This window comes from Falco peregrinus, chromosome 9 (assembly GCF_023634155.1).
Source record: "Falco peregrinus isolate bFalPer1 chromosome 9, bFalPer1.pri, whole genome shotgun sequence".
In the NCBI taxonomy this organism is placed as follows: domain Eukaryota; kingdom Metazoa; phylum Chordata; class Aves; order Falconiformes; family Falconidae; genus Falco; species Falco peregrinus.
In genome coordinates, this window is record NC_073729.1 from 11,675,446 (window position 1) to 11,688,262 (window position 12,817).

Here is a 12,817-nt window from a genome sequence, read left to right on the forward strand (position 1 = left end):
CTAGTTAATTATGTCTTCATTAAAACAGCAGACCACTCACTTTTGATGTGTTTAAACCATGGGAATTCAGAAGAGTTTTTCTGACACTCCAACATTTCATAGACTAATTACCAAACTTAATTCAAGGCTTCCAGTGTGAATGGATTAACTGAGCTACAGGGTCCTCATTCTCTATAGCTCACTACCCTGACTATCCTTTTTCACATATCAAGTATTATTTTTCATAGCTCTGGGATGGAATTAAGGAATTTTCAGTATGGGACATAACTATGAAATACACACACCATTTCTCTGAACTGAGGTGGATTTTATCAGATTTGTTCTCAAGTTCCAAGTGAAACTGCTGCTTGTCAGTACAGGAAGCTCTTCCAAATTTAGAGTCCATGGAAGTTTTGCACATGCTTACAAATTAGTTGCATTTTTTAAAAATATAAAAAATATCTACAAATACACAGATTACTGTCCATTTTGAAGTAACAGTCACAGCAACTATGCACTACCCTCCCTGTGCCTGTAAAAAAGTACTGAAATTGTCAATATGTAACAGTGCAAAATATTTTAAAAACAGTAATCTTGACATACTGCACTACAAATACTCTGTACCACCAGCTTCCCTGTTCTGTTGGTATTGAGTCCCGGCTGCCCAATTAATTGCTTTGTCAAATGAATACCGCGCTTGATGCACTAGACCATGCTTTTAAGACATCAGTAAACTGCAGCTCTAAGAGGGAACTGTGCTCCTGTTTTGGCTGGCTTCCCATGAAAAAGAAGAGATACACATATATATATATATTAATATGAGGAGTCAAAATATTAAGTATTACCTACCTTGCAGGGCTGAAAAGCTAGTTTAACATTTCTGCAACAGAGGGGCCAAAAGCCAGACCACCAGATTCAAACTCTTCAACTTGGTGGTTCAGGGTCAACTTTACTGTGAACAACTCCGAAAATTTATGTCTTTTATGAATTAAGAATATCTTTTAACTATTGAAAAGCTTTAAAGAAGCATTTAAGGCAGGAATTCAGCAAGACCTGGCCTGAGGATATGAACTTAAAATCTAATACTGTAAATCTACATTAAAAATTGCCTCCACCTTTTGCTTTCAAAACTGGTACCAAATTCTCATTCCTTTCTCTCACATGGTCCCACATAGGACTTTTCAGCCATAGACCTGTGGGCTGTGGAGAATGCCAACAAACCAGCAGCTGATTATTTCAAACAAAAGCAGCTACCTTTCCAACAACGTTAGGTTACAACAGGCAGAAAGCAACTATAGCAGATGATAAACACTGAACGAGAAGCTGTGACACAATTACATAAAAGTAACGTGTATTGACAAAGCCAGAAGAAAATCCATTCATCTAGAAAACTTTTCTGAAGTTGAGAAAGTGATAGGTTGCTTTACTGATCAGGAAACCCCCATTCACTTGCAGTGACAGGATTGGGTTCTGACAGACCTGCTGTTTCTCTTCCTTTACATCCAATGGGTCTCTTCTTTTAAGGTCTGTCTGGTGATCTGCTCCTCACCAGGAAATCCTCAATCTTTTCCAACATAGTCAAATTTTTATTCCCCATCTATCCCAATATGTATGTCTCACATTCAGAAGCTAGACCTTTCCTCCATTTACACCACTGCCTGGTGTACAAGATACTTTGGAGATTCGTAATACTGGCAGTTAAGGTAAAGGAAATGTTGCGAGGAAAAGGATAGAAGAATCATCCAGTTTGAATTTGTCCCTTCAACAGACAATGCCACTACATTCCAAATTGCTTGTTTAAAAGTGAAAAGTTTAATAACTATTTATAAACTTGTTTCTTATCTCCAGTAAAGGACATCCAAGATGAAACCAAACCACAGACAAGGTAACTTTTTTGGTAGTTTATTTTTACTATATTTTCTCTCACCAGGGTCAACGTAAGGTCTTTTACCAGCTTCTCTACATCTGCATTGCTTTAGTAATCAGCATATAAAGTGGTAATATCCTCAGCTTTTTATGATTGCTCACCACCCCCTGCAGTTCTCTAAGTATGCAGATTTCTGTTGTTATAAAAATAATTGGAAGTAGCAAAATACTTGAACCAATGCTGTTTGCAAACAAAACGGAAAAGCTATAAATAACTACTCACCATATTCTCTTCAAACCACTCCCGTATACACACCGCTGTTGCCCCTGGAATTTGATTTCGCAATGCTTCTTTCTCTTGAGGATCTTCTAACATTTCCAATGCCATCTTTAGATCTTCCAGGAGATGCAAAATTTGAAATGTGCCCAAGTATACTGATGGAGCAGGTGACACAATATCATAACCACCATTAGAATACTCTGTGGCTGACTTTGTACCTAAAACAAGCAAAATCAGGAGAGACAGTAATATTATATAATGCTTTGTAAGTGACAAATATATAGGTACTACATACTACAACATTTGTACTTCAGATGCTAACTGACAAGCATCAGTATTTCAGGCTTAGAAATACCAGACTTAGTGTCTACATATATAATCAACACTGGATAATGAAACGTGAGACGTATATACAAACATATTAAAGAATAATTTTGACCTAGAAGACATTTGCAACATCTGTTAAATTACAAACACCAAAACCTTACCAGAAATCACCTGTAATTTTCCGTGTTTACCATGAGATGTCACTAACTTCTCAGCTACATAGAAGTCCCCACACAGACCAATGTTCAGCAACATGAGAAAGACTGATGCAGTCCTTTGACAAGAAACTTGGATGAAAATAGATCATGTTACCACAACCAGAAAGATATGTGACCTTCAGCAGGTTTAAAACCCTCCCACAGAGAACAAAAGCTGAAAGGTTCACAATAAAAATGGCTAATGAAAGTTTGCTAGCTCTCTAAATTATAAAAAGCTAACTTACACCTCTCTCCTGCCAGCCCTCCAGCAGCAATATTATTTTCTCAAGAACAATGAGTAGAAAAACGTATCTCACATGATAGAAGAATTATATAGAACACAGCTTCTAATATCTCTGATTCTTTTTGTCTTAATACCCTGTACTTCAATGAGATGCACACTAAAATGAGCTCTCTCTTCTCAGTCCTGAATTTCAGACCTTGATTTCATTTAATATACCTTTGTTTCCTTAAGGACTAATCACATGGAAAACTTCTGTTTGCTCTACTTTTTACAGTTTTTATTTACATTTAATTGCCTCATGTACATAATAGATTGTACTCATTTTATGTCTTTATTCCTGTTCTCTCAGGCGTAAGCAATCATGTTCCCCCTTTATTTGACCTCATGGGAGATTCTGTTTAGGCTTTTGATCATGCCTGTTGTACTCTTCTCAGTCCTTTCATTTTGTAACTTACTTTACAGATGCATGTCGGATCCACACAGCATGCAGCATTCCTTAAAAGACTGTACCATCGATCTACACAACGGGATTATAATAATCTCCATACTATTCCTTGTTTTACTCCTGTGTTTAAACATCATTTACATCTTAGTTATGAAAGGAACAGAAATCTTCACTAGGCCTTTGAAAATTTGCTAAGTTTTTTTCCTGAGCAGATGTATCTAATTTGAAGCCCAGATGTATAAGTAACTCAGATTTTCTTCTTGAATGCACACAACTTTGCATTAATCAGCATTAGTTTGCCTGCTATTGTTATTTATCTGACATGATTCGGTCATTACAAACTATCTTTGAACTCAATGGTTCATTTTACATATATTCTGATATACAACTAATACCTAAATGCAACTCAGGAATACACTGACACTCTAGATCCTAGTACACCGAAATGCCTTCTGCACCTAGATTAGTTTTTAACTGAAATGCTATCTGATCATTTAATCCTAATATTGTTTCCCATCTCAATCAGCTTTTGATCCAAGACAGTATTTTGTCTCTTATTCTGTGAATGCTTAACTTTACTGAAAGCTTTTAGGAAAATTCTAAATACTATTAACCAGTTTTTTTTCAACCACTGCTTTAACGACACAAAAAATTCTGTCAGATTAATTACCTTTGCAAAAAATTCTGTGGTTTGAATCCTACTGTACCATGTAAGTGGTTTTTTGTTTGAGTGTTTTAAAGAATGCAAAAACCATCCCTAGAAATTTCTAAAGCTTTGCAAGGCTCAGTAGTGGGGATTTGATGTTTTTTTAAAATAACACCCTTATTTTCACTACCGGAGTATTTAATATATTCTGAACCCCCTTTTAAACTCAGAATAGTCTCCATTTGGTCCTGTTGACTTCCGCTGCTCATGAGTTTATTTTAATACCTCAAGTGTGAGATCTCATCTTAACTCCTGGCTAAGACCATGTTCAAGATAAAGTTTCTTCAATATCCGGTGCTACATGGGACAACTTCACCTCGTAAATCAACCTTGTCTTGCTGAATTATTTCCTTTTGAGGAGAGGATCAACTAACTGTTTTTCTGTATTTGAGTATTCTAACCACTAAAACATATTTTCTTGTCTATTTCTATACTGTCAGATACTTATGCCAGTTTAGTTGTTTCTGTTTATGTACTTGTTAATGCAGATTGATATTAAACTGTAGCAACTAAAAATAGCTGATTTCCAAACTGTGTAACAGCCATTTGGATCATATAACCTCTTAAATATTTTTATTCACCCAGAGTGGCTCACTACTTGCTTTCCAAAAGAGAGACCTGCACAAACTAAAATCTGCCATTTTCTTCTCCAGTAGCATTGATCCCACTTTTAAAAGATGTGGCTTCCTTGGTTATTGTGACATTAGGACTTTTAAACTAGTTTTCTCACTCACTGTTTTGGAAAACTCCATACTAATTTTTTCTGTCTTTTTGCTTAGCAAGTACTTTTCATACCAGAAAAGCAGATAGGATGCAAGTTATTTCATAATTCAGCTTTGGTAGCTACCCCTTCAATGAACTGACAATTTTAAATAGATATGGAATGGGAAAAAACTTAATGGAGCTTTCTGCTATAGCATTCTTCATATTATTTATATTAATATTTTTTATATACAGACAAGAGAGAAACAAAAAAAATAAATCCCACACAACTGAAACAAAACCATGCAAACTTTCAGGCCCATAACCATTGGATTTGCCTCTATCAAAACGCTAGGAAAAAACGCATATGCGCACACTTTTTAATCTTGGCAAGCAAAAGAACTGTCACCATTAAGAAATTCAGTTGTATAAAGGTAAAAATTCTCAACTGCTGGAGCACAGGCAGGGCCAGCCAGGAGCTACATGTTAGGTGATTTCCTGAGACCAGGCATGCTCCGTATGCATGCTTCAGTTACCCCAAGCTCTTCAACTGATTGTTCAGACTGAGGATGCTTAGAATTCTGCCGAAGTCTCACATTTCACACATCAGTGGAAGGCCATAATTTCTCAGAACTCTCAAGAACTGGGTCCATGTGTAATGTACGCATGCTGAGTTTCCATAGTTGTAAACTACGGTCAGTCTTGAGGACAATCCTGACCTGTGTTGGGCCATTTCAAAGGTGGTAACGTGTTTTTACTGGGAAGGAACATCAGCTTGACATCAAGTGATTGTGGCAAAGTCAGTTTAAGAATTTTCAGGGTTTTATCTTATTGTTCTGTTTCCTGCCTCAAGCTTTCCTCCATTTAAGTTTACATAAAATAAGAAATAAAAAAAGAGGCCAGAAGAAGGGAATATTTTTCTATTAGTTGCTAACAAAAAGAGATGCAACAAATGAAAAACAAAGACATCCTTACGGCAAACTCATGTTCGCTGAACTACCTAACAACACAGAAAAGCTGGTATATCTTACGGCTTAGCCTATACTTATGACTGGGAATTCATTCTAAGCGTAAACAGTACAGGAGTTTTAACTGCAGAAGACAATAAAGGTACTTGAAAATTTTCTTAGCTAATAATGGTAAACAGACAGCACACTATTTGTTTACTTATATGAATAAAGATTTAAAGATCTTACATGTGAACTGTCTGTAAATTCTTATATGCACTAGTTCCATTAAATCTTAAAAGGAAAAACATCTCTTTGAATAATATCAACTAAAGTTCAATGAAGTAGAGATTGAAAGGTTCGATTTAATTCATAATTTTAGACCTTTCAACTCAGGTTATTATCCATGAAAGAAATTATCAAATATACACATACCTATACATATATCAGTACTATTCAATATTTGTATTTAGGCTTCAAAAAGCAGGCACTGGTGAGAGAATAATGTACCCATGTCTGATACCATTAGAAAGACAAACAAACAAAACCCTAACCCATATCTGTATTCTTATCAAGAATATACAGCATAATTCTGAGATGTGATGAAGATTCTAGCCTTCAACAATCAAAATTCCACTAGTTTCTAGTCATTGGGATCACAGATATCAAGCAAGGACTTAAAAGTGCTTTCCGTTGCTGGACAGGGGCCAGAGTGCTCCAAAAAAGTTACAAAGCCCTCCGTCCCATGAGTAACTCTCCCTGTCTGGAACAGCAGCTACCCACAGATCTCAGTGCATCCCTAAGAGAACATGACCCTTCACACCCCCCCATGAAATACACGCATACACTCCTTTCAGAAATTATTTTTAAACTGGTTTGCTGTGGGTTGCTACTGTAGTACCTTTTATTCTCCTGGTTGAAATGAAAAAAGAAGAATTCCTCTGAAGTCCACAACTAACACACTTTATACTAGGTAAAGAAATGCAGAGTTCAACTCAGCATTTTAATTCAGAAAGGTTCCCGGTTTACTGTTCAAATTCAAATGAATCACAAGCTTGCCTCTCTTATTTGCTTTCCATGTAGCTTCATATTAAGTAGGATATATATTGGTCACCAGAAGGAAAAGAACACACCCTGAAAAACTGAAGTGAAGATGTGTAGGAGTAAATAATTATGTTTTGTTGCATTAGTTTAAACCTTTACATCATCATGCACATTGTTATAGCATCAGACAGTTAAGAATTTGTTTCTCCTTGCAGATAGATGCAAAAAAAGAGATGCCATAATGCAAAGAGAACACTACATGTTACCAGTATACTCTACCATTAACAGCAATTAATTTGTTTGTAGCTTTATTACAGATAGCTCAAGTGGAGAAGAATGCAGTTCTCATGTGAGAGTTTTATAGATACTCAGGAAACACGGGTGCAGTTTTGAACTCTTGCAGAAAGACTCATTTTCTATAGCCTTGAGCATGTCACAGTCTTCCTGTGCCTCATTTTTTCAAGGGGTAAACAGGACACAGAGGAATCCATTGTCATTATGTTTATATAATACTCAACACCATGGTTTCCTAGTGTACTACTGGAACACAATTAATCATCATAAATGTCCACCTTAGAGGAGCTGAAAGAAAGAAAGGGGTAAAAAAGTATTGGAACTAAGACATTCTAAGCAGCTCAGTTCTGGCTTCCACATACAGACTGGATGAAGGAGGTTAAACGTTCCTCCACAGTGTACGTATGGTAGATAGAATAACAACAGTAATAAAAAAAAAAAAGGAAAGCAACTTTTAAGTTACACATTTCCTACACCCTGACCATGCAAGCACATTTTTAGGTCAAAGTTCCAGCTTTGAAGATGAATGGCTTCAAAGAAACGTTCCTTTTGGGCAAATACATAACCTATTCAGAAAACAGCACCACTGGTGGCTTGCAAAAATAAGTTAATCAGCAGACATAAAGAAAGGAGCAGAAAGCCTTGCCAGTTAAGAAATGCACTCTCCACAGCTTAAATCATGTATGTTCATCCATCACCCAATTTTCATCACTCTTAGCAGTAGATTTCTGATTTCTACCTTTTCCTTGCATTTTAACTTCTGATCCCCTGCACCCATCCTCATTATCTCAGTCTTTTCACTCTGTTGAGTTTTAGAAAAAATTCCATTAGTGGTTAAAAAGAGATTTTCCTAAAACTGCTAACTCCTTTACTCCAGAAAACAGCAAAACCCAACAAAAGCACCACAACAAAACCCAAAAGCTACTTCTACGCTGGCCTAGGGATGACTTTGTAAAAAGCTCAAATATTCAAGGGTAACATTTTTCATATCTGACCAACAGTGATTAAAATAAAATTATAAACATACATTTTCTCTGGCCTTTCGGTCAATCATAACATTGCTACAGAACTTTTTTTTTACCTGAGTTTTTACTCAATGAGCATATAGGTTGTCCAAGTTCTTCCTCTCTCCTTCAAGACTACAAAGTGTAATTTTCTTTGAAGCACAAGTCTCTCATGAAGATAGCCTTGAAAACATGAATTTATGTAAACTAGTAGTAAGGTCTCGACAGGACATAATTCATACTCCTTGCTCCTAAGCCTTCTGTCAAAGGAGTGAAGAGGTAACTCACACAATCCTGTCTTCTAATACTGTAATGCAAAATACATCACAAATGTGTGTTTTGAATCATAGCTCATACAGGCTTCTCCTCAAACCTTTGCTTTCAGATCTTTAACTACAGGGAACAGCAACTGTAAAGCTGGACTAGCAGGAAACCCTAGGAAAAAATTTCCAAGACTAGAAATGTTAATGACCACATTCAAATGCAAAATCAGAAGATTTTCAACTGAGCTTTATTTACAACCACACGTGGAATCCTTGAGAAAATTTTCAGGAGCTGTCTATTTCTCATGCAAATTATCTTTGTAATTACTCAACCTTTTAACTTTTATATGGTCATAGACTCTAAGCTGTGATGTGCAGCACATTAGGTACTGTATACACACCTACAACAAAAAGATCTCTCCTATCCTGAAACACAAGCTAAGCAGCCTTACAGCTGGTGAAAAAAAGATAGATTATGCAGCTATGATGGAGATTTGAGGCCAAGTCTCCATCGCACAGGAAAAACAGGATCAACATGTTTTATTAAAGACAAAGAATGAATACTTGTACCAATTTTCTTCTTTTTTTTTATTCACACACACATACACACAAAATGTGTAATTAAGGCCAGTAAAACCAGTAGTCTGACTAAAACAGTGTTGAGAGACAACACATACAGCTTTTTTAGTACAAAATCCATATTTGTTTGTAGTAAGCAGTTAGTAAGCTACTAGTAACATGAATACTGTCTCATGAAAAAAATGAATCTCAGAAAGCATAGGGAAAATAACAACATTCCATTTGTAAGGAAATAAAGGCATTTTGTGTTATAAAAATTATACTATTCTGATTTTCAAAAAGACTCTCAAATCAAGTTCATTGACTTCAAGTAGGAAGTTGAGAAGCTATGATTCTGAATTTAAAGAAATCCCATCTGATAAAACTTTAAACTTTTAATCTTAGAAATCTGTTCACTAGCCTGTTAAACAAGTGAGTGACTCATGCACTGGAAAACAGATCACATCATATAAACCACAAAAGAACCTTTGTGCCTCAGATTTTCAGTACTATGGGGTATTACGGCCATCATGGTTTAACTGCCTTTCTCTGCTACATATCACATTTCCAGCTATTTACATTTCTGTTTCTTTTCCATAGTTTTTCAAATACCTATGATGTACAGATTTTGTTTTGCATAAACACAATGCAGCTCTGCATTTTTTGTAAGCTGATGTAGGTGTCTAGGTCATGACTGTATTTTTGTCATTTTATACTGACAGAGATGTTTTTCTATAGTCAGAGATAAAGAATTTAAAGTCACATAATTCAATTGCAAATCTTAATTTTCAGTTAGTTTTAACTCTTACTTTCAAGAAAACTTAAAAGCACATGCAAGGGAAGTCGAAGACCAACTTGTCAATGTTTGACTCAGACATTCAAAGGACAATTTGGTCTCACACAGAACAATTTTAAACATCTATTCTTGTAAAAGATCATTGTTTATTAGGAAACAAGTTTTCAATGCTTTCAGCTCCGTAGGATTGTGTAGTACTGTCCTGTTTTCAGAGGGAATCCATCGGACTACAAACAAGACTCAGAGTGCCTTCACTCCGCCTTGTACTCAAAGCCCCACTATCTGTGAGAAAATATGCTTAGGATAGTGAGAGTATGGGAGGCATGTTCTGGGACAGTAGCCCAAATAGCCATAATGACCTCTTGCAAAGTTAAGCACTCAAAATTGAGGAAATTCCAAACTTCAGGTTGCTCTGGCAACCCTGGGGAAGGAATGAGTAGACAATGCTTCACATGCACAATCAACATGCAAGTTGCCATGATCTTCACGTGCTTTTAAAACACAGATCAGCACTGCACCTGAATATGCAACATCTTAACTTGAAGCCTACAGCATGTGTAAAGCCACTACAAAATATTGTGTCAAATGGCTGTAAAGGTTTCCAAGCATTCACAGTTTGTAAGGCCATGTCTTAGATGCTGTTAACAAACCTAAGAGAAAGATCACAGATAGCTGATGTGAAAAACTATGGATTAAATAAATAGAAAGGCAGTGAACTGCTATATTTTTTAAGTTATAAAAGATTTTAAAGTGTTATAACTTTGTTATTGTTGACAGTATCTCAGGAATTAACTAATTAGCTTTTCTGAAGTTGAGTATCAAGTATCTGAAGGTAGATGTCAGAACCTAACAAGCTATAAGAACTGTTGCAAAATAAATGCTGACGTACAAATTATAAAACCTAAATATTTGTGTTAAGTTTTTGTATTTTCCCTCTTTAATATACAGGATGGTTAACAGTCACCATTTTTATCCCCCCCCCCCCCATCCCCCCCAATATTCTTAATACATAATTTTCTGGAACTGTTATGGCAGGAAGTTATATATTTCTCTATCAGAGACCTGACTTCAAGTAATTTATTATTTATTTTCATTTTTATTATCTCTATTTCTATAAGATCTATGTATAAACATGCCCTAGCTAATGGTTTCAAAAAGCCACTATACCATCTTGTACAGTACAACTGCACAAATGCTCCCCTTAATTAGGCATAGCAGTAGCAAGATAAACAAGTGTTGTACATATATTTCTTTGGTTCAGAAAAAAGCCTAAATTACTGATTGAAAAAGAGCAGCAAATAAAAAGGAAATACACTAATAACTGAAGCACAGCCTATTAACACAACTACAAGATTTTTAGAACATACGAGAAAACCACTGCAGCTGCTGCTGTTCAATTACTCTGATCTATAATGAAAGAAATTGCTCATTATTTAAATTATTCTGTTTCTCTCATCATTAGTTCAACTACAGTCTGTGTCAGTTCAGTGCTCTAAAATGAAATTCTACAAAGATGTCTGTATTAAAAAGTTATACACCTTTACTATAGAAACTAAATACTGAATTTCAGAATACTGTGAACCTTGAATAGGATGTCAGTGATAAAAATATCAAGCCATCTGGAAGTATACAAATCTTAAAGAAAAAATAGAAGCTATTCTCTAGTCATTCTACACAATCACAAGAAGCTCATACTGCCCATCAGCTGCATGTCACCCAGAGTGTATTTCAAATAAAACCCACCCACCCACCCGCAACACACACACACCACAAAAAATAGGATTAAGTGCTCTCTGTCTGGTCTGGACAATTTCAATCCCTTATGAAGCAGAACAGTTGTCTCACAGCACTTTAAGTCACGAAGATAGACTAGTTCTTACATTCTGAATGAATCCTATGATGACGTATATGACTATTCATGGGTAAAGGATAAGGTCACTAGGAAGTATTTTGGGTTTTTATTACTTATCTAGGAACTCAGTGAAAACCATATTCTGCAAAACCTAAAAATTCATCTAAAGGGGTTCAAATGAGAGTGTTAGTATTTTTTGTCCACTCCTGCATTTTTAATCCAAGTTCTAATCACTCAACTAGAGGTGACTTAGTGATCTAACACATCCAAGAACACAGCATAGCTTTGGAACTTCAACTCTAAATAGTTTTCATAGTAAAATGATGATGGGGCAGAACAATAAATGAAAGGAAAAAAAACAAAACGAAAGGAACCCTCCCACCCACCCACCCCCAAACAGGTCCTCCTTCAAATTCTGGCAAAGAGATCCCATGAGGAAAATATATTAAACTTGAATTAAAATCTTGTTCAACTCTTAATTTCCTCTAAAGGCCTTTTTTTCAACAAGGGTGTGGGAAGCAGTTGCGTTTGTAGCACACAGCTGAACACAGGCATTCTGCCACTTCAAGAGAAGGGAATTTAAACATGCATACTTCTTGGAAAACCTCTTGACAAACTTTTTTATTATTTATATTTTTTAATCTTTCGGTACTGTTACTGAAACATGTACACAGCCATGTGATAACACATTTAACTTTCTCATTATTTTTCAGTAAGCAATAATTGCAGGAGCTCTGGTTAAAAGGAAGCTCAGTAATTACACTGGTTACTTGGTGAATTTGAAAAGACTCTGGAGCTGCAGCAGACTGGAATATTGTGACAGGAGTTTTTAGATCCTGCGGTTATGGTAATTATTGACATAAGGAAACGGATTTCTAGACTGCTGAAATAGAGAAATAGTTTGATATAAAAGTAAAATAAAAAATATTTTAACTCATTAGGATATATTGCAAAGAAAAAATAATCAAAATCTATCCTCCTATAAAGCAACAAATTTTAATAAATGGGGTACAAGCTGAATATAAGGGAAAGTAATGACTTGGTCAAACCTCAGAGGGAAGCAATGCCAGTCATGCACACCTCAAATAAAGAATGCATACACAGATCTGACATATGGGCGCTTTCTCTAAAGAAAGCCTCTGTGAGTTCAAATCATTCTAACTAATGGATAAGTCATGCTCATTGACAATTGCATTAGCCCTTTTTGCTATTTTAGTGAAATAAGGCTAATCATTTAGCATGCCTAATTTATACAGCTATGAGGGTGGGTTATCAGTACAGATGTACTGAAGCATAAAAGACTTGGGAACACT

General features: G+C 35.7%; 1 protein-coding gene across 3 annotated transcripts in view; it reads right to left on the minus strand.

Annotated features, from left to right (window-relative positions):
• Nucleotides 1–12,817, minus strand: part of PPFIBP2 (PPFIA binding protein 2) — a 102,930-nt gene that overhangs the window by 67,897 nt on the left and 22,216 nt on the right. For all 3 annotated transcript variants that reach the window (XM_027778416.2, XM_027778417.2, XM_027778415.2), the window contains exon 3: nt 2,129–2,343. In XM_027778416.2, coding sequence (XP_027634217.1) covers nt 2,129–2,343 — 215 coding nt within the window. The remainder of the gene's footprint in view (nt 1–2,128; nt 2,344–12,817) is intronic.